The sequence below is a fragment of the Molothrus ater genome, chromosome 7, assembly GCF_012460135.2.
Source record: "Molothrus ater isolate BHLD 08-10-18 breed brown headed cowbird chromosome 7, BPBGC_Mater_1.1, whole genome shotgun sequence".
NCBI classification, from domain to species: domain Eukaryota; kingdom Metazoa; phylum Chordata; class Aves; order Passeriformes; family Icteridae; genus Molothrus; species Molothrus ater.
In genome coordinates, this window is record NC_050484.2 from 36,183,060 (window position 1) to 36,209,106 (window position 26,047).

The 26,047-nt window shown below is 46.4% G+C and overlaps 1 protein-coding gene across 1 annotated transcript in view; it reads left to right on the forward strand.

Annotated features, from left to right (window-relative positions):
• Positions 1-280: 280 nt before the first annotated feature.
• Positions 281-26,047, forward strand: part of EPC2 (enhancer of polycomb homolog 2) — a 37,617-nt gene continuing 11,850 nt past the window's right edge. Inside the window, exons 1-7 of the mRNA XM_036386837.2 lie at positions 281-694; positions 14,933-15,092; positions 20,884-21,029; positions 23,462-23,668; positions 24,250-24,398; positions 24,603-24,735; positions 25,667-25,855. Coding sequence (XP_036242730.1) covers positions 542-694; positions 14,933-15,092; positions 20,884-21,029; positions 23,462-23,668; positions 24,250-24,398; positions 24,603-24,735; positions 25,667-25,855 — 1,137 coding nt within the window. The 5' untranslated portion in view covers positions 281-541. The remainder of the gene's footprint in view (positions 695-14,932; positions 15,093-20,883; positions 21,030-23,461; positions 23,669-24,249; positions 24,399-24,602; positions 24,736-25,666; positions 25,856-26,047) is intronic.

Below are 26,047 nucleotides of genomic sequence, written 5' to 3' on the forward strand. Positions count from 1 at the left end.
ACACTGTAGGCACACTGTGAGCGCACCGCTGGGGCATCCTAGGGACACTGTGGGCAGCGGGAGGGGACACAGCAGGGACACGGCGAGCACGCTGCGGGGACACTCTGGGCAGCCGGCGGGGACACCGCGGGCTGGCTCGGGACGCTCGGAGCGCTCCGCTCCTGCTCCGCTCCCGCCCGGTCCCACCGCCCCCCTCAGGCTCCCTGAGGCTCCCTCAGCCTCCCGCCCTCGGCTGCGCGCGCAGCGCCGCTCCCGCCGCGCGGGCTGCCGGGAGGGCCGAGCGGCTGTGGTTAATGTCCGCCATGTTTGCCATGGCGCAGGGAGCGGACCGAGCGAGCCCGGCGCGGATCTAGGGCTGCGGGGCGTGCGCTGCGGGCTACGGGCGGCCCCGTCGGGAGCTGCGCCGGGGCGGCGGGACCCTCCATGGTGGCGCGGGCGCGGCGCGGGAGCGGCTGGGAGGCGGCGGCGAGGCCGCACTGAAGGCCCCCCCCCCCCCCCCCCCGCCCGCCCGGCCCCGGGGTGTTATTGTGAGGGGGAGACAATGAGCAAACTCTCCTTCCGCGCCCGGGCGCTAGACGCCGCCAAACCGCTGCCCATCTACCGCGGCAAGGACATGCCCGACCTCAACGACTGCGTCTCCATCAACCGGGCCGTGCCGCAGATGCCCACGGGGATGGAGAAGGAGGAAGAATCGGTAAGGGAGCGCGGCGCAGGGGGGGCACCATTGTTTACAGGCACCCCCCGCACGGGGAACCGGCCGCCGGTATTCACCAAGCGCGCTACGCTCGCTCCGCCGCGGGGCGCTCGGGGCGCTGCGCAAACGGCGCAGCGTAAGCCGCGGTCCGGCGCCGCGAGCGGGCCCTGCCGCCGTCCGCCATCTTCTGCTGCGCGTCCCGGGCGCGGGTGAGCGGGGGGGGGCTCAGGCGTGAGCGCGGCGGGACGGGCCGGCGGCGGCGCGGAGCGGAGCGCGGTGTCGGAGCGGCGGAGCGCGGTGTCAGAGCGGCGGAGCGCGGCGCCGGCCCGGCGGAGCGGAGCGGGCAGCCGGACAGGCTCCGGCTGCCGGAGCGGCTCGGGATGTCAGAGCGGCGGAGCGTGCGGCGCGGCGTGCCGGAGCCGGCTCGGGGTGTCAGCTCGGATTGTCGGCTCGGGGTGCCGGAGCCCACTCGGGATGTCCGAGCGGCGCAGCTGCTCGCCGTGCCGGAGCGGCGGAGTGCGGAGTATCGGAGCCGGGCTGCCGGAGCGGCGGCTCGGGGATGCGAGAGCGGGCTCGGGCTGTGCCGGTGCGGGGTGCTCGGGATGCCGGAGCCGCTGCAGCGGGCTCGGGATGCCGGCCCGGTGGAGCGGCTCGGGCTGCTCGGCGCGTTGTGGACTAAAGCTGATACTACTCCTGCCAACCCTGTAGTGAGTGGCTGTCAAGTCGCTCGGTCTGGGGAGGTGGTGGCGGCGTGAAAGTGCTGGGGCTGTGCTGAGCCGCTCCACGAGGAGCGAGCGGGTCCGGGCCAGCTTCTCCCTCTCTGAGGGGCAGCAGGACGCGCTGTCCCTCTCCTCCGGCCGGGTGTCGCCGAGCCCGGCGGCAGCTCCGGGTTCGGGCCGCTGTCAGTCCCTGCGTTGGTGCACGTGTGGGGCTGAGGGCACAGCGCTGTACACACACACACACACACTGTGCACATGTGGGACTGCAGGGACAGCAAAGCACAGCCGCTTCGCTCCCGGTGTGGGACAGTGTCTGTGTTCCTGCGGCCAGCCCCGGTGCTGCTCGGAGTTATTCAACACCGCTGGTCTGTGCTGCTGCTGCTGCTGCTCGGTGTGCATCGCACGGCACAGGCGTCAGCTGGACGCGTTGCGTGAAGCCTCGGAGCTTTAATGTTATTTCCAAATCAGCCAGCCGGTGTTCAGCGTGGATGGACGTGTGATGTGTGTTCTGCTCATAGTGTTAAAGGGTGGAAAAGCTTTTGTGCGCTGAGGTAAATATAAGTTTGTGGGGGTTTTGGTGAGCAGCAGGACAGCTTTGAGAGCGCTCGCACGCAGCTCTGGTGTCCTCCGAACGTACTGCTTTGTCTTGCCGATCTTCAAACGCTTTTCTGTAAGAGTAAGGTTTATTTTCTGCTCCTGGGACTTGTGTAAGCTCAGAGAGAGGCTGTCGCCTGATGTGTCTGTACTTGCAGAGCCGATAGTAAATGCACCCTCCAGAATTTCCTCAATGAATCCGTGTCTCCGCCTCAGCCAAACCTCTGTGCCTGTGGATTGGCTTTTCCGAGGTTACAGCTGTCAAAGGAGGCTCCGCGCTTTCCTCGCTGCTTTTTCTCACCTGACTGTTGGTATTAAAAGGAATCCTCTGTCTTACCATGGTGGGCTTTTATTTTTTAATTTACTGTGTATGATACATTGTGCTCAAAACTTCAGGAATTCCCCGAGAGTAACGCTGCTAGAAGCTGGGATTGTAGTTAAAAGGAACAGCACTGGGGTACAAATGAAGCAATATTGGAGACTAATTTGGTTTTCTCAGCCTCGAAGTCTGTCTTGCAGTGCTGTGTTCGCATTTAATATTGAAATTAATTCTTTAAAATTGCTGTTATTTTGATAAATCATGTTTAAAATAAAGTTGTTAATGGAAAATTGCTGTACGAGTTCAAGCAAACAAGCTGCTTATGGGCTGCTTAAATGATTGAGAAGATTAGATTTATACTTCAATAAAACTACTTTAGTGTTGTCCTAAAAAGTTGTTTTTCTGTGTGAGTGAGGTTTGTTTTCTCAGCCCTGACATGTGGCTCTGTTTGATATATTATGTAATACTCTCAAAATGAAATGACTGAAGCAATATATAAACATAGTGTGAGATGCATCAGCCAGGCAAGATTACAAACTGCTATTCTTAGATTATTCTGATTATTGCCATGTGGTGATGGTTTCATTCATGGCTTGTCTTTCTCAGATAATTCTTAATTAATACTTTTTAAAAAAATTATATCAAATCCCTTCTAGGAACGGCTGTTGCGGGTGGCAGTAGTTAAACATTTGAGAAATACTTAAACAGCTTTAATTCATAGCAAATACTGCTGTGATCGATTTGATCTATTTGTAAAGGCATTTTTTGGAGCGGGTGGAAATCCCTGCCCGCTCATTCCTGCCCCTCAGTTTCTGGGTTTCTTTTCCCGAGTGGGAGTTGTTTGCAGCCTCAGGGTGGCCGCTGCTCTCCCTCCGCTGCTCAGAGCCACCAACCTCGTGCTCCTCTGGCCCCAGCTCGCCGCTCTCCTCCCGCTGCCCCCTCCGGGAAGCCTCGCTGGCACCGCAAAGGTCTTGTAGCACACACGGGGTCAGACAGCACCTTCCGGGATATATTCCGCTGGAAATCAACATTATTCACAGATTTGCAGGATTTAAAACGCTCGGGTGACACGTCTGCCCTGTTCTTTACAACCCAGCCTCGCTGGTGCAGCCATGTGGTTTAATTAGCTGGTGATTGATCTTTTGTACATACAAAAGTGCAGATTTTGGTCCATTTATTCTTGATGAATATTCTGGAACTGTTTCTGTATGAGTATCTCAGAGATTTTTATCCACTCGCAGCGTTTCACAAATCAGCAGCTCATTTCTCTCACTTGGAGATTCCAGCTGTGAAAGAATTAGGTTTCTCTTCTGTAGCAGCAATGTTTATGTTACAAATGTTTATAATTTACTCTAAATTAAACCTGAGGAAGAAAATTGTGTGGGTTTGTTTTTAAGCTCACGTGAGAGCGCGATGCTGTTAAGCAGAAGCAGGGAAGTGTCCTTTTGGGACTTCAGAAACTGAGCGGGGACACTTGTGGGTTTTCTTTTTTTTTTCTCCTGATGAGTAAGACTCGTATTTCCTAATGCTAATGAATTGTTTTGACTGGAAAGGGAGAAAGTTGCAGAATAGATAAGCCTTGGGTTTGTTTTTTAGCACATAACTGTGTTTTTATTCGAATACCTATTACTGGAGATTGCCGAGTTGCACACTGTGAGGTGAAATCGTGCTTGGTAATGAGGCGCATTCACACGGGAGGCTCTGGGAAGTGAATTTACCTGAGGTGTGAGGAAGCTGAAAATGTGGTGGTAATGGGTGATCCCGGGATTGCCTGGTCGGAGCTATCTGAGCCTTCATCTCAGCGCTTGTTTGCACATCCGTTCATTTACACTCCAGCTTGGCTCGGCGTCACGGGCCTCAGGGCAGAGAGGAAAAGTGCAGGAATGGCAACTTAAGGACGCGCTTTGACGCTGCAGAAATGCTGACACCGAACCCGTGGGAAGGGACTTTCCTTCCCAGCCCTGCAGGGATCACCTCGGGATGAGCCTTCTCTGATCATTAAATACAACGTTCGCTGCTGATTATTTTGACTGGAAGTAGTTAACTTGAATTTTTTTTTTCCCCTTAGTTCTTTCAGTTTCTTTTGTAATGCGGGAACTTGAAGTGCTCATCCTCGGGCTTTGAGGTGGTGATACTCCTGGAACAGCTTTTTCATTGCAAAATCCTGGTTTTCCTGTTAAACTGTATCAGCAGAAATACCCACAATGAATATTTCCCTCTGCTACAGGGAACTGAGAGAGTATCGAATGTGTGGGGATTTACTTAGGCTGCTGCTCAGAGGTACCTGCCTGCTGCTGTCTGATGCACTCAGGTCTGGGTTTAAAAACACAAATACACATAAATCACTGCCCACACGGACACAACCTGCTCTTAACTGGATGTTTGTGTGTGGGCTGTGCACTCATAACCTGTGGTTGAACCCTCAGAGTTCCTACAAACGAGAGGCTTTGCAGAACAAAGAAACCCAGACAGCAGTGAGAAAAACTGGAGGCCAACAGAGGATAAACTTCAGCTCCAACCATGCAAATATTCTGTGGAGCAGAAATCCCTCGGAAAGACTGCACGGGAATCTATGTGAGAAACTCCCAGGATTGTATTTCCATGCAAAACCAGCTGAAATCAAGAGCATGCTTTGCTTAGGAAAGGAATTGGGTTTGTTTGACTAAAATCAGCTGGGTTATCTGCTGGGGAAATAAAATTCCCAGTGCGAGTTATTCCTCAGATTAAGCACCTGTATTTATTTACTTACTTGGGGAGTATTTGGAGGCTGCTGAGATTACTGAAGTTTGTTTGGCATTAGGCAGCAAATTGCTGGGTTGTGATTTTTATTCACAGAATTTTGAACTCCAGTTTTGTTTGAGATCTTTCCCTGCCTTCATCTCCTGTGCTTTTCTCCCTCCTCCCGAGTCCCATTGCCCCGTGCAGGGATGTTCCTCCCAAGTGCCCATTTCAGTTCCATTTCCCAGGCATTATTTCAGTTTCCAGCTCTGATCCTTTATCCTTGCTGTGCTGTCACCTGCAGCATCTCTGGGCCGTGTTTAATGTCCCGTTTGATAACGGTGAATCAGAATTAACCTCGACCAGCTGAGCTCTGGAGAGCTCTTAAACTGAGGAGCTCCACGTTTAATTTGTTGTGGCTGAAATTAAACACGACCGAGATTTGCTCTGAAGCCTCCACCTCACGAGCAGTTTATTAGGGCTTATCACATTAACACCTATCAGCAAACCTGTCACAAGTGCTTGGGGTATCAGCTCAGCCCGGGACAAAGGTCATTGATCCCGAGTGTGCTTTTAAGGTAGAGCCGAGCCAGAGGAACCCACCTGCAGCTCGAGGGGACGTTCTGCTTTTTGGGGACTCGGTAAGGGGCGGTGACAGCGCATCGTGCGTCCTTTCATGGGGAGCACGTGGGGATAGAGCTGGGAGCAGAGCGCGGTGTCACGCCGAGGTGAGATGGCTTCAGCCCTATCTTAGCACCGCAGGGTAATTGAGATAAAGCTGCGCTTTGCTGCGGGCCAGAGGCTGCGCGGGGTCAGCGGGCAGGGCCGCCCGGGCGGGTTCCGTGCCCGTGGCCCTGCGGCACAGTGGGAGCCGGATTGACTCACACCTCGGGGCATTATGCAGCAACTTTCCCTGATGGCGGGATGGGGCAATTCCGTGACAAAAGCTTAGGAGAGCGCTCAGTGGCTCGGCTCTGGGACGTCTCGAACGCAGGGAGCAGTCTTTCCTTTTCCTTCAATTTAAGGAAACCTTGGAAATAAATCGCTGGGGCTTCCTTGGATTTACAGAGTGCCAGACTTCACAGCGCTCCTGCTTGGCAAAACTGAGCAGGAAGCAGCTTGGTACAATTTCTGTTTTGACTGAAACCGGTTGAAATGTCCTGCTTGAACAATTTGGATCAACAGACATTAAATCTGCTTATAGTAACCTCTCTTCATAATTATTTTTCATGAGAAAGATCATTTTGACTGTCGCTAGATGTTCAAAAGGTTATTTGTAATTTATTTTGCCTACAAGGCTAATAAACAATGCCTTGTTTATGCCATAGCATATCTGTCATTCTATCTGTAGCATATCTGTATTTATAGATGACTAGTATATCTATGATTCTAACACTTCAGCTTTTTGGAAGGTAAATAACTCATGTAATATTTACATAAACCTTGGGTGTCCTAAAAGCCAGTGGAGGTGAAGATCAATAGTAGAACTGAAGTTTCTGTAACAAGTAGAGAAGAATGGAACTAGAACTGAATTCCTGTATATATAAGGGTGTAAGATCTAGGAAGAATAATTTTTTGAGACTAAAATATTATCAGTCTGGACTGTCATAATTTTGACATAATTTTGAAGGTACTGTTGACTAGTTTCGAGTCAAAGTAATAAAGTATTTGAGAATATACTATTTAAAGGCTTTGATTTTTGATCCATTTTGCATACTATTTAAAAGCTTTGATTTTTGGATCCATTTTGCATACTATTTAAAAGCTTTGATTTTTTGATCCATTTTGCAAATTCCTGCTTGTTAATGTATAATAATCACAGTGTAGTGGGGCTGAAATGGATTAAAATACACTCCCTGTCCATGGCAGGTGAAGTGCTGCAAATGTAAGGGAGCAGAAATTTGCAGCAAAAAAGTCAGACTTGTTAATTTCCCTGATTAACTTTGTGCAATTCTAATTGTGATTAACACATTTACACCTCTGGTCTCTCAGGTTCGGGTGCTCAGCTCTTCCCCATCGTTAGAATTGTTCTGTGTGAGATGTTTTTGTGTCACCTTCAGTGGAAGATGGGCTCAGCTTCACTCGGAGGCTCTCCCCCGTTGGCGGTGCCGTTTTTCCATGGGGTTTCCATCTCAGTGCCCTCCTCCCTGCTCCTGTCCCGTGGGACACACACACAGCTTCATCCTCGGATCGCTTCTCGGCCAGCAGAAACGCCCCCTTTCCTCCCCCTTTCTGGGGTGTTTGCTGCTGTTTGCATTGGAATTTCTACTTCGTTTTTCTCAGCTCTGTGCCGTCCCTCTGGCTGCAGCTCACACTCGCTGGATCTCAGACCGGTCTGTGTTGCATCAAACAAACTGTTGCTACTTTGAAGCGAGCCGGTGATGTCGGATTCCCTGTGCCAGGCTCGGATGTAAACAAACCACTCTGTCTGCAGTGGCAGCCAGAGACTGGATAATTAAGGGAGACACTGATACTACAGAAAGTCAAAAAAATAATAATTCATGTTTGCTGAGTTCAAGGTACTCGGTTTAAAATGGAAATTTGTCGGTAATTTTTAATAATTTGGATTACTATTAATTGCTATACATTTGTTTTAATTTCCCTAACCTTTTCCTGAGTTGTCCAAACTGTAGAACCAATCTCTGACATTGTTTTCTTTATAAAATGAGGGATTTCTGTGTGGTTCCTCAGGTCTCCATCACTCCAGGTAGCATCACTCTGGTGATGAAAACCCCATTTGTTTACAAACTCTGTAAAATGCAAATTCCCTGCTGTAGGTGTGTGCCTCAGCTAAATAAAAACTCTGGCTCTGAATGCTGGGGTGAAGATGATGCCCACAGGCTGAGGGTAAGTGCAGAGGAGAGGGAGAGGGGCTGTGCTCTCCTGGCAGCTCCTGCTGGACAATTCCCAGCTCTCCCTCGCGGTGACTCTGCTGTTGTGTGACTCACGGTCACACGGAGGTGCTGCTGAGAGCAGCCAGCGCCCAACAGAGCTGGGGCTCCCTGGGCAGTCCTGGGTTTGAGGAAGGGAGAAGCTCCTCGTTGGGGGCCTCAGCCTTTAAAAATGCATCGTGGGGTTCATGATGTGAAAAATGAGTGAATACTCCTCTAGCTCAGGGCCTTGCCATCCTGCTTGGACTGGGATAATCGAGATTCCTAATTCCCATTTTTTACCTTGGGAGTGATACCACTGTATCCCAAGGAGCTCTTTGAACTACATGTTACGTTATTTGTAACAATATTCTCATAAAACTTTTTTTGGAAAAACATCCCACTCAGTAAATGCAAATTTCTCTTCTAGTATCACCAGCAACTTTTCCAAAAGGATTTTAAAATAATTCGATTTATTGTTATAACAATAATTTGATTTTTAATAATCAGTTTATATTAATGTTTTGGTAGAATGGGCACTTGTGTAAATCATTGTAGCTTTAAAATCCAGAGTTTTAGTTGCTGTGGGGTTTTTGACATTTCCTAGACAGTGACAGTTGTGTGTCCATATGCTCATAAATAGTGAGTAATCATTATTTACAGGGATGAGAGATTGCTCATGTTCTCAGCCATTACTGCTGTTGCACTTGGGATGAAATTTGGGATATCTCCCAGTTGTTTCATGTCCAATTTGACATGGAATGCCTGAAATGGGCATTGTTTCTTTTTCTGAATTCAAGTTATTTAGAGAAATATTTACTCCTCCTTTTCTGTTGGGTGCTGCAGAAAGACACACAAAAGTGGCTCTGATCTGTGCTCATGTCCCTGTCCCTTTATCAGCTCTGTGGGCTGATTGCCCCCCTCATTTCCTAAAGTGCTTCCCTTGCACCCCAGAGGGGGAAGAAAGGGATTCCTGGGCATTGTTTGGGACAAACTGGAGTTTCCTCATTCCCATCTCTCCTCTGGGGCCATCTCCTCCTGGACAGGAGGTGCCACCGGGGCTGCAGGGCTCAGGAGTGCTGGGGGCTGTTCCTTGGCTCGATCCAACGTGCAGAGCTGCCTTCAGGGCATGGGCATAGCAAACATTTGGATGTAAAGTAGTCCAGAGTGGCTTGGCTTTGCTGCTGCTTTGGGAAGCTGCAGGTTCTTAGCAGCTGGGGAAGGGAAGAAGGTGATGGGAAAGTCAGCGAATCCCAGACTGGTTTGGATTTCAAGGGACACCAAAGCCCCTCCAGTGCCAGCCCTGCCATGGCCGGGACACTTTCCATGGTCCCAGGCTGCTCCAAGCCCTGCCCAGCCCAGCCTTGGCACTGCCAGGGATCCAGGGGCAGCCCCAGCTTCTCTGGGCACCTGTGCCAGGCTCTCTCCACCCTCCCAGGGATGGATTTCGCCCATTCCAGGGACCTGTGTGAGTTTTTAGGATGGAGCAGCCCCTTTTGATTCACTTTCCCCTGCCTCTCCTCGCTCAGCCAACCCTTAGTAGATTTTTCTGGCCTGTAGTCACAGCTCAGCAGTCTGGAAGGCAAGTGTGGGGCAAGTGCTTCTTGGGATTATTTCTTTTTTAAGAAAAGCTGGAGGATATCATGTAGGAAAAAACTTGATATGGCCAAAAGTGAAACTGAGAAGTGGTTCCACGAGCCCTTTCCACTTGTGTATCTTCTGTTTCTTGTGGGTATCCTCCAGCCTCCTTCCTCTGAGTGCTGGAAACTCCTTAAGGAAGCTGAGTGCAGCTCAGCTCAAAAGCCTTGGTATGGGTATGTTGGTTTCCATTCAATATTTGCATTTTTATGGTTTTCCCGGTGCCCTGCATTACTTGAGAATTAATCCAACCTTTTAAGAGGATGCCCTATGCGAGAGGAAACAGCTCTGATTCCTGACTAGATCAAGTCTTCATCAAATCAGGAGAAAAATGCAATTATCCACTTTGCCAATGACTGAAATGCTCATTTTTCAAAATAAATTGGGAATCAAGCAGTGAGTTTCAGCTCCCAGGGGTGGAATTCTTGTGGTGCACACACTGATTTCCTGCTCTGTGTGTGCCTCCTCGCTTCACCTGTGCTCTGTCCCTCCCACAGCAGAGGGAAACAGCTCTGCAGCACTGCAAGGGTTAACTGCACCAGAAAACAAAAGCTGCTGCTCGAGTTTACACTTGTGCTCTTGGGAATCTTATCTAAAAAAAGTGTTTGTGTGCAGAGAGGGAGGAGATGGGGCTGAGGCTTTCCAAGGCAGGGAGGCTCCTGACCAAATTAGCTTTTGAGCTTTCTGACACTTCTTTCTGGAAGTGCTGTCAAGAGGTGTTACTCACTGTGCTTGAGACTTTGCAAGATGAGTCTGCACATTTCCCACTACACTGCTGTACTTTCAGCTTCTGAATCTCAATATTAAAGATAAAAAAATTCCTTTTTTAAAATTCCCCAATTCCTATAGAACGTTTAACAAGTGAAATATTGTAGTGCATTTGAATTGTTTTCTTAATTTTAATTCTGTTCTTGGCACAGGTAGATTGGAAAGCTGACTTCAGGTTGGCCTAGAAGTATCTTATTTTGAGTAGGAAAAATTGATCAATTTGTTGATAAATTCATTGATAAAATGATCAATTTGTCGATAAATTGGTCAATTTGTTGATAAATTGATCAATTTGTTGATAAATTCACTTTTATCCCACTTGTTTGGAGAGCTCTGGGGTTAAAGCAGTGAAACAGCCTAAGGAGGTGTAGCTTTGCTTGTATGGTGTAGTTTTAAGGAATGAAGATGGGAACAGGTAAATTTAATCCAACAGCTTTGTTGTCTAGGGATTTGTATCCAATATGGAATTGCTCCCTGGAGTTTGGGATTTAAGATGAACTTTTCAGTGTAAGATGCTGTTCAGCCATGGGCATCTCCAACCATGCTCAGCCAGAAAACTTGCAATTATTCCAAGTTTGATAAACTCTGTTTCTCAGAGATTACCTGGGGGTGGCAGCAGGGGACTCAAAGATTAAAGGAAAGGAAAACCCTGCCTGTTCTGTAGGGTCCAAGTGCTCTGGTTTGTGGGATAAAAGGAAATAGGAGCAGTTTGGGGCATCCCTGCTCATGGCAGGGGGCTGGAATGAGATGATTTCCACCCAAAGCATTCTGTGATTCCATGATATTGGTAAAAAATAGGTAAAAAGTATCATTCAGTATTGATCACCATTTGCCTTAAAGCTTAACAAAAATAACTTCAGGGTATTAGGATCAATACCTGTTGATTTATTACTGATTGCCTCTGGTTTGTAGTGCAGAAACTCCCAGGTAGGAAGGTGAGGGGAACATGAAATCTGTGGGGTTTCAGGGATGAAGGGAATGGCAGTGAAGGTGCCTTGCTCTCAGCTGGGCTTGGAGCCTGGTTCTGAATGTCTGCAGCCAAAACTGAGGGCTTTAGATACCAGGATTGCAGGAATTTTGGGGTTTTCCCCTCTGAGGAGAAATGGAAGGAAGGATTGGGGTGACTCAGAGAGCAGCTCTGGCTCAGTGTGTAAATGTACAGAATTGCAGGAATTTTGGGGTTTGTTCCTCCTGAGGAGAAATGGAAGGAAGGATTGGGGTGTCTCAGAGGGGTTCAGAGCTCTGGCTCAGTGTGTCAATGTACAGAATTGCAGGAATTTTGGAGTTTTCCCCTCTGAGGAGAAATGGAAGGAAGGATTGGGGTGTCTCAGAGAGGTTCAGAGCTCTGGCTCAGTGTGTAAATGTACAGAATTGCAGGAATTTTGGGGTTTTTTCCCCTCTGAGGAGAAATGGAAGGAAGGATTGGGGTGTCTCAGAGAGCAGCTCTGGCTCAGTGTGTAAATGTACAGAATTGCAGGAATTTTGGGGTTTTTTCCCCTCTGAGGAGAAATGGAAGGAAGGATTGGGGTGACTCAGAGAGCAGCTCTGGCTCAGTGTGTAAATGTACAGAATTGCAGGAATTTTGGGGTTTGTTCCTCCTGAGGAGAAATGGAAGGAAGGATTGGGGTGTCTCAGAGAGCAGCTCTGGCTCAGTGTGTAAATGAATTGCAGGAATTTTGGGGTTTGTTCCTCCTGAGGAGAAATGGAAGGAAGGATTGTGGTGTCTCAGAGAGATGGGTTCAGAGAGCAGCTCTGGCTCAGTGTGTAAATGTACAGAATTGCAGGAATTTTGGGGTTTTTTCCCCTCTGAGGAGAAATGGAAGGAAGGATTGGGGTGACTCAGAGAGCAGCTCTGGCTCAGTGTGTCAATGTACAGAATTGCAGGAATTTTGGGTTTTTTCCTCCTGAGGAGAAATGGAAGGAAGGATTGGGGTGTCTCAGAGAGCAGCTCTGGCTCAGTGTGTCAATGTACAGAATGGCAGGAATTTTGGGGTTTTTGCCCTCTGAGGAGAAATGGAAGGAAGGATTGGGGTGTCTCAGAGGGGTTCAGAGCTCTGGCTCAGTGTGTGAATGTGCTCAGGCAGCAGTGTTACACACACTAAACATTTACAACTCTCTAATGCTGCTGGTTGAAGAAATAGCCCAGTCTAAGCTGTGTTTGTTTGAAATTTTGTCTTCATACTGGAGAGGGAGGTCTGGATGTGCTTTTTAAGGAATTAATGGGTAATCACTCTTTGTCAGGGGCTCCTTTTTATTGCCATGGCAGCACGTTCTGTTTGCTGTCATCACAGGTTCTCTAATGCTCCTTTATTTTGTGGAGGACCTTTGCATCTGCCCTACTGCAGAACAAAGTGTGAGCTTAAAATACTGTGTGTCTTTCAAAACCATCAGAAAAAAGTGAAAACTAGACCAAATGTTCTAGTAGTGTAAAAACACTACTTCAGGTTTAATAAATCCATTTAATTAGCCCAGCTTTTCTATAAAAAGCTTCACGGTTGGTTTAAACAGAGTTGTTCCAGGAGTTAAAGTTTAAATTTTCCTGTACTTGATGCTCAGCAGAAAGATTAGAGGTTTCCCCCCTAATTTTAAAATTTGCAAAGCTAATCAATCTATCTGTTTTGGAGCCGTGCTTTTTGAGGAGTGCCAGCAGCAGTGCTGAAAGCTGAAATCTCTGTTTGAAAGCTGTGTTCTGCTCCAAGGCTTTTTATAGTGAAAGAAATGCTAACACCTATTGTCAGGAGTGCCTTCCTTGGGAACTCCTGTGCCTGGATTACTCATCTCAATTCCCCTTCAGTGGCTGCAGAACCCAGAGGTGCTCTGAGCTGAGGGCACATCAAACCCTTCCTTGCAGCAGTTCTGGGCTGTTGGTACACAGCTCCAGGGACAGCAGCAGAAAGCAGCCCAGTGATGAAAGCATTTCTGTGCAGTTGAATTACTCAGCACTGCCAAGCTCTCCAAGACACGTTTTAATGGTGGAGTGACAGATTTACTCAGTGTGGAGTAACTCAGGCAGATCACAGCAGCTATTGGATTGCATGCTTGTCTTAATTCTAATAGCACTCACTTGGGAGCCTGATTGATTTAATGTTGCTTCATCTGCTGCAGGAGATTCCCAAAGCTGCTCTGATTTTGCAGGAATTGCATTATTTGTGTTTCTGGAAATCTTAACATTTAAAAGAGGATCGCTCATTAAGTATCATTTACATATTTTAAAAGGGTTTTCTTTCTCTCCCCCTTTTTAAAAACACCATTCTGTAGCATTAAAGAGGAGGAAATCTTGTTCTTGAGAGAATTTCCAAGTGGGTAGCAGAGTGTGTGAGTGCCAGACTGCCGTGTGTGCCAGGCTGCAGTGCCAGGCAGGCGCTGGAATGCTGGCACCTTCCCATTCCTGGTGTTGATCCTGGCCTCTTGGGAGTGCTAACCGTGGGGAGGGGCACCCTGGAGAGCCAAAGGGAGGAGCAGAGAGCAGCAAACCCTCTGTGTGTGTGTGTGTGTGTGTGTGCTTTGCCCTGCTCAAACAAGTGCTGTTCCCCAGTGGGCTGTGTGGGAATGGCTGGGACAGCCTGCAGCCCCTGGAACAAAGTGAGCTCCCATGGATCTGGGACAGAGCTCAGCTTGGATTGCCAGCTGATATTCTGCTCACCCTCCCTCCCCTCAAATCTGGGAAGCACTAAAAGCAGAATGAAACCTTCACTCCTGTTCATCTGCTGGCAGGCTGCACTTTTCTCAGTTTCCACTGGATTTGGAGAACTTGGTGCTTCACTTTTCCCAAGGGCTGTGAGGGTCTGAGTCTGTCCTGGTGAGGCATGGCAGTCCCCTGGACACACAGAAGGCAGCCTGAGATATTTTTTAGCAGTTTAAGTTTTAACATGAAAAGTCTTTCAAGATGGAAGTTACAGCTTAGCTCTGACTTGAAATAGTAGATGCTTGTCACCGAGTTAATTAATAAATTAACTAATAAAATTATGTGGGGAAAAATCTTTGTGATCTGCTACATTTATTGTGATCTCTGTTTCACCTGAAGCGATTCTGTGGAATTTGTGACTTCTGTCCCATAAGAATAAAATGAAGGGATACCTGTTTGGGGAGCCCTTGCTTTTCAGGTGTTACTCTGTGAGAACTCTTCTTCCTGTTGCTCTTAGCTTGCTAAACTTCTAACAGCAGGCCACTAAGGATTGCTGGGAAGACAGGAATGATGAAATTTGCTATTCTTTTGACTTTAAAGGCCTGATCTGGCATTCTTTTTTTTTTTTTTTTTTTCCTGACAGGTTTGGGTGGGTTTGTCTTTCCCCAGCACTAATTTTCTGCTGAGGTTATTTTGTGAAGTTTGAATGTTTGTCTTTTTCCCAGTCTGGTGGAAGGTGTGGGCTGTGTCTGAACAAAGTTCTCTTCATCTCTTTGTGGCTCATTCACTGCAGTTTTAAGATTCTCATCAGTTAGGAGCCCTAAAAGATGGAGAACACACCTGGGAACAAGCATCCTGCTGGCCTCTGAAACCCAGCAAAGCCTCCACTCTGTTATCCTGTAGGAAAACAGCGGGAGAAGAGGCTGGCTGTCTTTATATGCACTTTGTACAGGTATTTAAATGAACTCTCCCATTTTCCCCTTGCAGGAACATCATTTGCAACGGGCCATCTCAGCACAGCAAGTTTTCAGAGAAAAGAAGGAGAGCATGGTTATCCCAGTCCCTGAAGCAGAGAGCAATGTCAACTACTACAACCGGCTGTACAAAGGAGAGTTCAAGCAACCAAAGCAGTTCATCCACATCCAACGTGAGTTCCAGGCACTGGCAACGTTGTGGGCTCTGTTCAACCCCTCCTTACTTAACCTGAGGAACCTTTCTCTTGTGGTCAGAGTTCCCACAGTGGGAGGACTCAGAAATCCATTCAGAGGTGTAAATTCCAGTGCCTTCTCGAGTTCTGGAAGAACTGAGTTGCTGCTGAAGGTGGGGTTTTGCTGCTGGCTCTGTGCTGATGCTCTGTCCATGTGCAGCAGCTGCTCAGCCTCGTCCTGGCTCTTGGGCTTGCAGTATTCTTGAGCCAGCCTCACTTCTGTGGTTTTGTCCCTCCTGGTCCTGAGAAGGAATAACTGAGGCTGCTTGGCTGCCTCCTGGTGCTGGCACTGATGCAGGGAGCACGACAGAGGTTGTCTTGCTCACCTGTTCACTCCAGAGTTCTCTGTTAGTGCAGATCCACAAACCAGAAGAGGTTTTGGGGTGAAATCAGCCTTGGTCCTGCTGCTCATAACAGAGCTCTGGCAGGGCAGGGCAGCGATGCAGCCACTGGGATTCAGGCTGTTCTGGGTAACAGTCACTTCTCTCTGAGCTTGGCTAAAACTGAACAATTCCATTTCAGCACAGAGCTCTGAGTTTATTTTATACATAAAACCAAATATTCTGCATGAGCTTAGTTTATGTCTTACAAGATCTCATTAATCTAAGCTTGTGGGCTGTGGATGAATTCTCCCATTTCTTTTGGTTGATGTTCTGTTGACAAGTGACACTTTTGCAGTTCAGTTGTTCCTTGGCACACAATTGATGTTTGTCCTTTGCAGGATGTGGTTCAGGGGGTTATTTGGGCACTTGGATTCCTCCCAGCAGTTACCTTTGTAGCCAAACCTTTGATTCAATTATTGCATCATTTCTCACCAACGTGCTGAAGTGTCCAATTTTTACTGTTTATTTACAAAATAGGAGATTTTGGAAAGAATGAAATCTCTGTGATGCAATAGAGACCATAGAGGTGATGGAGAAAAATCAGCTAAAAGGAATTGTTTCTCTCCTTAATAAAAGAAACAAACTTGGAAGCAAGGCAGGCTGAATGAACTGAAACCAAGCTGCTGGTGGAAGAATGTATTTTATTCTGTTCTTTGTTGGACACTGCCAGAAACACTGTGAATACTGTTAATAAACATGTCTAAAAATGTTAAATATATTATGCCAAGGTTTTCATTGTCTTGTTGAGACTCACAGTCTTTCTGGACAGAATTACAGAAGGTATTTGAGCTGAAGATAAATATCAGATACTGCTCCAAGATAATTTTTCCCACATATTCTGGATGGACTAGGTGTGATACAAGGCAGCTTTATGCTACATAAACTGCTTAGAAATTCTGTTCTAATCTTAAAGCACAAATAGCAGCAATACCCACTTTGGCCAGGGAAGTTATGTAAACTGATGGAAAATGCCAGGAGGACACATGCTATAATCCATACTTACTGGGGGGTATTTCTGGCAAATTATGTTTTGCTGGAATTCTAGTAGCCTAAGCTTTTAATATTTTTTTATGTTTGTTTATTTGGATCAGTGGTTCCAAGCAGAGAAAAGTTAATTTATTTGTAAAGGCTGGAATTTGTGAATAAGCAAAGTTCCAGGTGTTAGCTGACCACAGTGGCACCAACACAGGTGAAGCTGATCTGAATATAAAGAAAAAAACCTGAACTGTTAAAATTATTCCAGCATGCTTCATAATTTTCCAAGAATATTTGTAGCATCCATAACATGGAGATGCATCTAAAGTTATTGATAATTAGCAAAGAGATTAAGCTGGCAAACTTGGACCTAAATTCGAGCTAAGGGGATGGAAGATGAGTCAGAAACAATGAAACAATTTTCATTAAGTGGGGAATGAACTGCAGTCATCCTTGAAAGGAACTTTTTGGCAGGAAGTGTCTCTTCCATTTTTTGGTTGGGTGACCCTCAGTGTTTATCAGTTTGCTGCCTTGGCTCAGGCCTGGTCGCTGCTGGTGGCACTGGGGGGTGGCAGGGAGGGCTCTGGTTTGCTGGGGAGGGAGGGCACTGGAAGCTCTGGTTTCAGTGGGAGCTCGTGCCCGTGGCAGCTTCATGAGCCACAGCCTTGATTTAGTTAGCTAAATGAAACGAGTTAATTTAGTGAAGTTCAACCCAGTTCAGCGTCACTTCACTGAGAAACAAACTGCATTTGCATGAGTTAGTGTAAACTGGGTCCTAGGGGAGCTCAGGTAAACAAAAAAGCAAATCCCTCTGGCAGGTACTGCTGGGAGAGGGTGGAGTAGCAGAGGGTGGGAGCTGGATGCTGTTTGCAGCAGCAGTGAGCAAACTCCTGAGCATTCCTGGAGAAACTCCCCAGCTGGGGTCACTGGGATGCTGTGTTTGCAGCAGCAGATCCTGAGCATTCCTGGAGAAACTCCCCAGCTGGGGTCACTGGGATGCTGTGTGTGCAGCAGCAAGAACTGAGCATTCCTGGAGAAACTTCCCCAAACTTCCCCAGCTGGGATCACTGGGATGCTGTGTTTGCTGCAGCAAGAACTGAGCATTCCTGAGGAAACTTCCCCAGCTGGGATCTCTGGGATGCTGTGTTTGCAGCAGCAACTCCTGAGCATTCCTGCAGAAACTCCCCAGCTGGGATCTCTGGGATGCTGTGTTTGCAGCAGCAAGAACTGAGCATTCCTGGAGAAACTCCCCAGCTGGGGTCACTGGGATGCTGTGTTTGCAGCAGCAAGAACTGAGCATTCCTGGAGAAACTTCCCCAGCTGGGGTCACTGGGATGCTGTGTTTGCAGCAGCAGTGAGCAAACTCCTGAGCATTCCTGGAGAAACTCCCCAGCTGGGGTCACTGGGATGCTGTGTGTGCAGCAGCAGATCCTGAGCATTCCTGGAGAAACTTCCCCAGCTGGGATCACTGGAGCCTGACAGTGCCCTGTAGAAGTGCAGATGTTCTGGAGGAGAAAGTCTGGATTCATCCTGAGTCAGGAGAATGTGCCAGGATTTAGCAGGAGGTGTCCATCAGGGCTGGCTCTCCAGCAGCTCCTGCAGGAGCAGCTCCCCCAGCTGCCATGGCAGGGGCAGGAGCAGGGACAGGGAGTGATGATGGATGGTTCCATGGATCCATGGCACAGAAACACCTGGGTCTTGTGATGGCTTTGGAAGCCAGGGAGCTGCCACACTGCAGGCCAGCTCCAGGGTGAAAAATGGCTTTTTCTGGAGCAATTGCAGTTCACTCAGTGCTTGGGGAAGGAAGAAAACTGGTGATTAAGGATGTTGCTGGAATTGTTTTGAGGAGTGGTAAATGAACATCAGGGAGGAGGACACTTCCATGGGAGTGCCAGTGCTGGGACAAGCCAGCTTTGGGCTGATGAACTCCAGGGGAGAAGTGGTAACCCTGCAATTCCTGAGGCCCTCACACCTCCCCAGGCTGCTGGGAGCCTGTGGCTGTCCTGTCTGCACTGAAACAGGTGGTGCTTCCATCCCTGCAGTGCCCTTAACCTGCACCCCATGTAAACCCCCATCTGAAAGGAGCTGCACTGATAAATACAGGGCTCAACAAACAGAACAGAAAAGCATGAAAAGTGGGATGTGTGACAAGGAAGGGCTGCTGATGTTCTCACAGGAATGATGGGGGTTGTTTGACAAAATGAGTCTGGATTTGTTTGATGGTGGCAAGTACCTGTTGGATGCCTTTTATCTTATCTTGAATATTTATCAAAATATTGAGCAGAAATAGGGAGGGACCCCTGCTTCCATCTGAGTGCACCATGAGTACTTGAGGTGCAGGGAGTGACCTGCCCTCCCTCCTGGAGACTCATCCCTGATATCCACAGTGTGCTCCTGAGGGTGATTGGTGGTTTCAAGTACTTTTTGATTCAATTGTGGGCTTTTTCTTTTCTTTTTGCTTGTCTTAGCGTCTTTTGGTTGCCTCTCACTTGATCCTGGTTTTATTCTGGATGGTTCAGGACCTTTTAGTGACTGACTCTTCTTTTCCCATTGTGGAAATGAAGGGAAGTTTCCTGGCACTGCTGGCAATTTACAGGTGAACAACATCACATCTTCTGTCACACATCCTCCTGCTCACTGATATTCTGGCTTGGAAGAACTGGCTGGAAACGTTTTGTCCACAGGGGATTATTGAATTATCTACTGACAGGAAATAGGCTGACATCTTTTCTGATGTGAGACCAACATCTGCCTGAGGGCAAACAAGCTTTTTGTGGGCTTGAATGGTTTCCAGTGCACATGTGAGCAGCGATCTGCTGGAGAGGCAGATGTGATGTTGAAAGCTGCAGTTGAAGTCTCATACACAGTTAATTGTTGGAGAGCTCTTGGTCACATGCCCAGTGACAGTGTCTCAAATAAACTTGCCATGCAACTTGTATTACTGAATTAATATTGCCAGCAGTTCTTGACACATGGTTACAGCCTGTTATTATTTTCTCCTCAAATAAATTGTTACAGTGTGTGGTAGGTCAGAGAACTCTTCTGGCCAAGTGCTGTTGGCACACTTGGTACAGTTGGGCAGTGTCTCCTCTGAGAGGTACCAGCTTGAGCTGAAGATGCTGAGGAGCTGCTTTTTAGCCCTTCCCAGCTGCATCTGGCCGAGTTTCTGTGCCTGAATAAATAAATAAATAAACACTGGTAGTGGTTTAGCTCATTTATTGCACTGGTTCACAGGGAGAGTGGTCTTGGGCAAAGCTGAGATGGAAGGACACTGCTGACCACCTGCCTGTGGCAGGGAAAACACTGGGATTTGTTTTAAAGACTTTTTTGGGGGTTTTCTCTGGCTTCTGGTTTTCCAAGTTTTTGTTTTAAGGTGCTCTCAAGGCACACAGGGCAGCTCAGTAGCAGAGGTTTTTAAATTAGCACTTGGTATAGCCACAAGTTAAGAGCATGGAGATAAGATAGTGCTGTTTGTCTGTTAAGAACAAAATATATTTCATCAGGCCTATTAAGTGCTGTTATTGCAGTGCTGATTGAATGACTGGGAGTGTTGTTCCTGGTGTGCCACCCCTTCAAGGTTTTATTAGGTGTACAATTCATGTTTCTATTAACAGTTCTTACTGCCATGTGCAATTTACTCATATAATTGTTGTAAAATTTTATTTTGACCGTGTTACCTGAATGGGAACTTCCTTCTGCTTTTAGTAGCACCAGGAACTTTGTCAGGTATGGAAACTAATTAGCACAATTAGTAATAAAGACATGAGCTTTGCTGAGAAGTTGAGAGCTGACTGTTTGGAGAGCCTGAAGGAATTGTCAGGCTTTGCATCCACAACTGAGGTGGTTTTGGAAAAGAAGTAACAATTCCCATAGGGTTGGTCTAGGATTTCTACAGTTACATAAAACCAGAAAAAGTTTAGTCTGTTCAATATTTTAACACTTCAGGTTTGGTGTAGTGTTTAAAAATGGGCAGCAGAAATTATATTGGGACTTCAGTGTTTTCTCCAAGTCTGGAATTTGATTGAAAATGGTCTTAGTTCTTCTTATCCTACCATGATATTCTGGAGGAGCTGTATTATATCAGTACTGTCAAGCATCTTTACTCTTCTTTTGCAAAGATACATCAAAGTTTCTGTGCCTATCACCCCTTCAAGTCACTTCAAGTGAAACTTCTTGGATTCCTTCCATATTGGAAGGTGGAGACAAGCAGCTTCTACCTGCTGTGTGTTACATGGGGAAACTTTTCAGCATTAAAAAAGTGTGCTGGCAGAGAAGTGCTGGTGTGGAATTGGCTCAGTCAGTTTTGGTTTCTGATCACAGATGTGTGTCCAGAGTGTGTTACTCACCCAGCATTTCAATTTCTTGTGTTCCAGCCTTTAATCTGGACAATGAGCAGCCAGATTATGATATGGACTCTGAGGATGAGACCCTTCTGAACAGGCTGAACAGGAAGATGGAAATCAAGCCACTGCAGTTTGAAATAATGGTTGACAGACTCGAAAAAGCCAGTTCTAGTCAGGTATGGTGGGAAGAAATCACTGGGAGGTTTTGCTTTCCTGGGGGGTGCTTGGTTTTATTTCCTGCTGACAGGAGAAGTGTGTTTGTGTGAGTCTGCAGTTTCACAGAAATCACATTTGTCTCCTGTGTCAATATGGTAACTTCAGATGAAACAGGTGGGGAAGGAGCTTTTGGGGTTGCAGGGACTGATTTTAGATTTTAACTCCTGACCACAATGTGTTAGACACACGCAGCTCCTTGTAGCACAGTTGGTATGGAATCAGCTTGTGATGATCAGGCTATAAACACATGAAAATCCAAATATTCTTAGACTTGTTTCTGCTGGACATTGACTGACACTGGTTGGTTTTTGAGGGTTAGAAGCACAGGCAGCGAATTAATTTGTACCAGTGTTAAATCAGATTCTGAGGTGTTCCAGGAGGGCAGTGTCTGCAGAAGGGTCTTACAACCCAAAATATTTACTCCAAAACTAAACCTGGGGGATCAGTTTGTGCAAGTCAAGTTTGAGCAGGTGCAGTTATTTCCCAGTGAGATGAGGCTTTGTGGGAGGAAAAAAGCCCAAAATATTTACTCCAAAACTACACCTGAGGGATCAGTTTGTGCAAGTCAAGTTTGAGCAGGTGCAGTTATTTCCCAGTGAGATGAGGCTTTGTGGGAAGGAAAAATCCATTGTGAGATCCATGGCTCTGCCTCAGTTCCTTAACCTGATTTAGTTCAATGCTGTCTGTTAAAAGGCCAAAGTATTGAATTTTTCTCTGTCTTCGAGCAACTTCAGAAAGGCAGAGATTTTTTACTATGCTAAGAAAATGGGAATGAAGGGAAAAATAGGAAATACTTGGGATGATACTTGTTGAACATGTACTTGGGCTTGTTGGAGCTTTGATAGACGCCCCTGTTCTGGCTTTCAGTTCAGGCCATTCTGGTGGTCACTTTTCATGTTCAATATTCATCCCTCTGATGCTGCTCTCACCTTTCTTTGCTGGAGTAATGAAGTTCAATTTAAGATTTGAAGATGCTTTTCAGAAATAAAATGTTACAAGAACACAGGTTTTTCTCTGTAGACACAAGTCACTCTTGCAGGTTATTGGAGCCTGGGCAGGGCAGTGGCTGGTGGGGTTTGAGTGCTGCTCCCAATTCCCAGTTGCCATGCCTGATCCCTGGAATATTAAATTCAGGATATTGCTGGGAATGCCTTCTCTGCCCAGGAGGGGTTCCAGCTTTCCACCTGGCATTTTGATTTAAGCAGGGAATACAAGGACTCTGCATCTGCAGGCAAACACAGGCTCAGCTTCACTTTCCCAGCTGTGCACTCAAGGCTGAGGTGATTTCTTAAAAATATTTTCATATTTTTTATTTAAATTTTTTTATTTATTATTTTTTAAAATATTTTTATATTTTTTATAAGAAATACGTTAATGGAAAAAAGGGAGCAAAAGACAAAACTGAAATGATTTCTAAGCAATGCTATTTCCTTTTTTTAAAATGAACAGTTCAGTGCTTTTTAAATTCTACCACAGATTGCAAAGGTTTTATTCTGCTTGTGCTGGAACTAACACTTGCAGAGTAGCCATGGTTACACTTAGGATTTCCTTATTTTTCCCAAATGTGTTGTTTCCTTTTTTCGCTTCTCCTAACGTAGGAATGAGATTAAAGTTTGACATGTTGCAAAAGTGCAAATTAAGTTGTTCAGTTGATGTTTTTCAAATTATGGGGCAGATGAAGTGCTGCCTGACTTTCTTTTTAAGTAATACTAGGTACTATTTCCTTTTTGTCTAATGAATGGGTTGAAGATGATATGAGCCTGTTAATCCAATGTACTATTTAGTGATACTTCTGCATTTATTTAGAGTCTGATTTCCATATTAGAAGCTGAACACAGATTTCATTTTTATCTTTAAATGATCTGCGTAGAACTACCACCTACTGAAATAACTTAACAAACAAGTGAACATCCTTATGTCTCCAGGCTGGAATAAACAGGGATGGGCATTGTCCTGTTCTGTTGCAAAGTAAACATTTGGGGGAAAATAATTAAGAAGTAAATTTGCTTCTAGGGTAATCAGCATTCAACTGCAAGGAATTACACATTAGTAAAGGTTAACAAATAAGAAACTTCTTTTGTTTGTGATTCCCAAATCATGACCTGCAGACTGTAGTAAGTTCTCTCTATCCTCTGCTTGTAGTTGTTTCAAAGTGTTTTCAGATTCATGAAAGATTGATGGTGTTCTAGACCATTGGATGAAAGAGATGCTGCTGGTTCAGAAAAATTGGCAACACTAACTTGGTGACTTCAATTTCCATGAATGTTTTTACATCCCCTTACTCTGGTGCTGAAAAGTAACAAAGTTTATCCAGAAAGTGCCCAACTGGTGTGAGTGTGGTGACTTTCCCTGCAGCCCCATCTCAGGTGGGCTTGTCCCTGTTCCCCTGCAGCTCGTGACCCTTCAGGAGGCCAAACTGCTGCTCAATGAGGACGATTACCTGATCAAGGCTGTCTATGACTACTGGGTGAGGAAGCGCAAGAACTGCCGGGGGCCCTCCCTCATCCCCCAGATCAAGCAGGAGAAGAGGGATGGCTCCACCAACAACGACCCCTACGTGGCCTTCAGGAGGAGAACTGAGAAGATGCAGACCAGAAAGGTGACTTGGCAGACTCTGCTGTTGGAATTGTACCTTTCTCCCTTGGGAGGGGTAATTTGGATCCCTGTCCAGCATTTTGCAGGGGACAATTCACTGTCCAGCCATTTTTTGAGCTGGAGCTCAGAGTGATGCCTGGCATGCAAACAGCCTGCTGGGTTGGGAGCTTTCCTTTCTGTGGGCAAAGGGGAAACTATTCCCAGTTTTTGTATTTGTAGCATGGAATGATTTGAACCAAGAAATCTGTAATCACCCATCACTCTCCTTTGTACACATGCACGGCCTTACTGTGTGTGGAATCAAGGTGGGGAAAGTGGTGTAGGCTTGAATTCCTTGTTCTGACAAACTTCACTGGCTTGATCAGAAATCTGAGCAAAACATGCAAAGTTCTTCTCAGCTTGCTCTTCAAACCTGGTTTGTTTGCTTTTTGGGGCTTTGTTTGCCAAGCAGGATCTGCTTTAGGAAAAGCTGCTTTGGAGTGTCCTCATGAGCCTCATTTGCAGCAGCATTATATAACTTTATTTTTGTAGTTTGTGCCTCACGGCGTTTGCTTTTGACTAAAAATTTGTTTCATCTCTCAACAGAACCGAAAGAACGATGAAGCATCTTATGAGAAAATGTTGAAATTAAGGAGGGAGTTTAGCAGAGCCATAACAATTTTGGAGATGATTAAGAGGAGAGAGAAAACAAAACGGGAGCTGTTGCATTTAACCTTGGAAGTTGTGGAGAAAAGGTAAAATTCCAGATTATAAAAACCAAGGTTTTAAATTTTCCTTAGATAGCTTTGAAATCATCTCTCATTATTTATTGTAGCAGCATAAACGTCAGACATTAAAAGAGAAGGGGTTTGTGTAGACAGTTGGAAGACACTGGTTTGTGTCTCTCAGACATTTCCCAGTGGAAATGCAGCCCTATAGTTTCCATTCTGATTTTTCAGGTACCATTTGGGTGATTATGGAGGTGAAATCCTCAATGAAGTGAAGCTGAACAGACCCGACAAAGAGATGGGCACAACTCCATCATCTCTCCACAATGGGAACCACCACAAAGTCCAAGAATGTAAAGTTAAGGTAAGATTTTTTCCCTGCCATCAATCTCTTGTTCCTGGGATCAGAATTCCTGTGGGATCATCATCCCCTTGGATATGCTTTGAATTCAAACCTGTCCCTGAAGAAATAACCTGAAATATTAGGAGTTAAAATGCTTGGGGGTGAGGCTGAGAGTTGGAAGACCTCTGGAAATTTGTATTTAGCACCTGCGACACCTAGTGGTCCCAGAATTCCATACAGAACCCGGAATTCCTCCAGGAATTTTGGCATTCCTCGTGTTCCTCCTCTGCTTCCCAAGCCCAGCTCCATTTCTGCAGTTAGTTTCAGCCAGGCTGTTATTGAAGAGTGTTAATCCAGGGTAAATTTCAACACTTTTTAAAACTGCACTGGTGCTTCTCCTTCAAATGGAGAATTTTGCAAGTGAAATAATCTTTTCAAATGGGAGCTTTGAAGTTTAATAACATTTGTGTTCAAGTGGACAGTTCAGTATCGATGGAATAATTGCTCACTGCAGAGGGTTTATGTGAGAAAAATCTTAAGTAGCCAACCCAAATACCATCACATCTGTTCAAAAGTGTCAGCTCTGTGAGAAACAGGAAACAAATTAAATTGTTTCTTTTGAACATGTCCGAGCAGTTCAGAAAATTGAAAGTGCCAGGGAAAAATGAGATCTCAGAAAATAATTGGAAGAGGATTTCAATGACAATACACAGAGTGTAGTGCAGAGTGAGGAGCCTCTCAGGCAGTGACATGGCTTGAGAGCTCTCTGATTATTAATAAATCCCTGTAAAAACAATCAGAGGAAAGCTTCTGAGGTTTAATGTCTCCAGTACCTTTTGCATTACATGTCTCAAGCATCTGCAGAGCCTTTGGAAGACAAGCAGCCTGTCTTGAAGCAATTCAATTTGCTGATGCTTAATTTTTAGAATTTCCTGTTTGTTTCCCTGAGCAGCACCCTCACCACTCCTCTCTGAAGGAGGAGGTGTCCGATGTGGTCCGTCAGAAGAAGAAATACCTGAAGAAGCCCAAGCTGGAGTGTGTGGTGACCCCCCAGCCCCTGGCTGAGCCCTTGCCTGTGCTCAGCAAGAGTGACATCAAACAGTACGACTTCCACAGCTCTGATGAGGATGAGTTCCCACAGGTAACCCCCAAAATCTCAGTGTACACGAGGCAGACATTCCTGTCAGCTGGCATTTGGCCAGTCTGGCTTGTCCCAACTCTGACTATATTTAAAAGCTCCTTGTATAAACTGAATTTTCCTTCCAAGCTGTGATAAACATGGCAGTTCTCATATATAAACACAAACTTTTATAGTAAATACAATTATACAAAT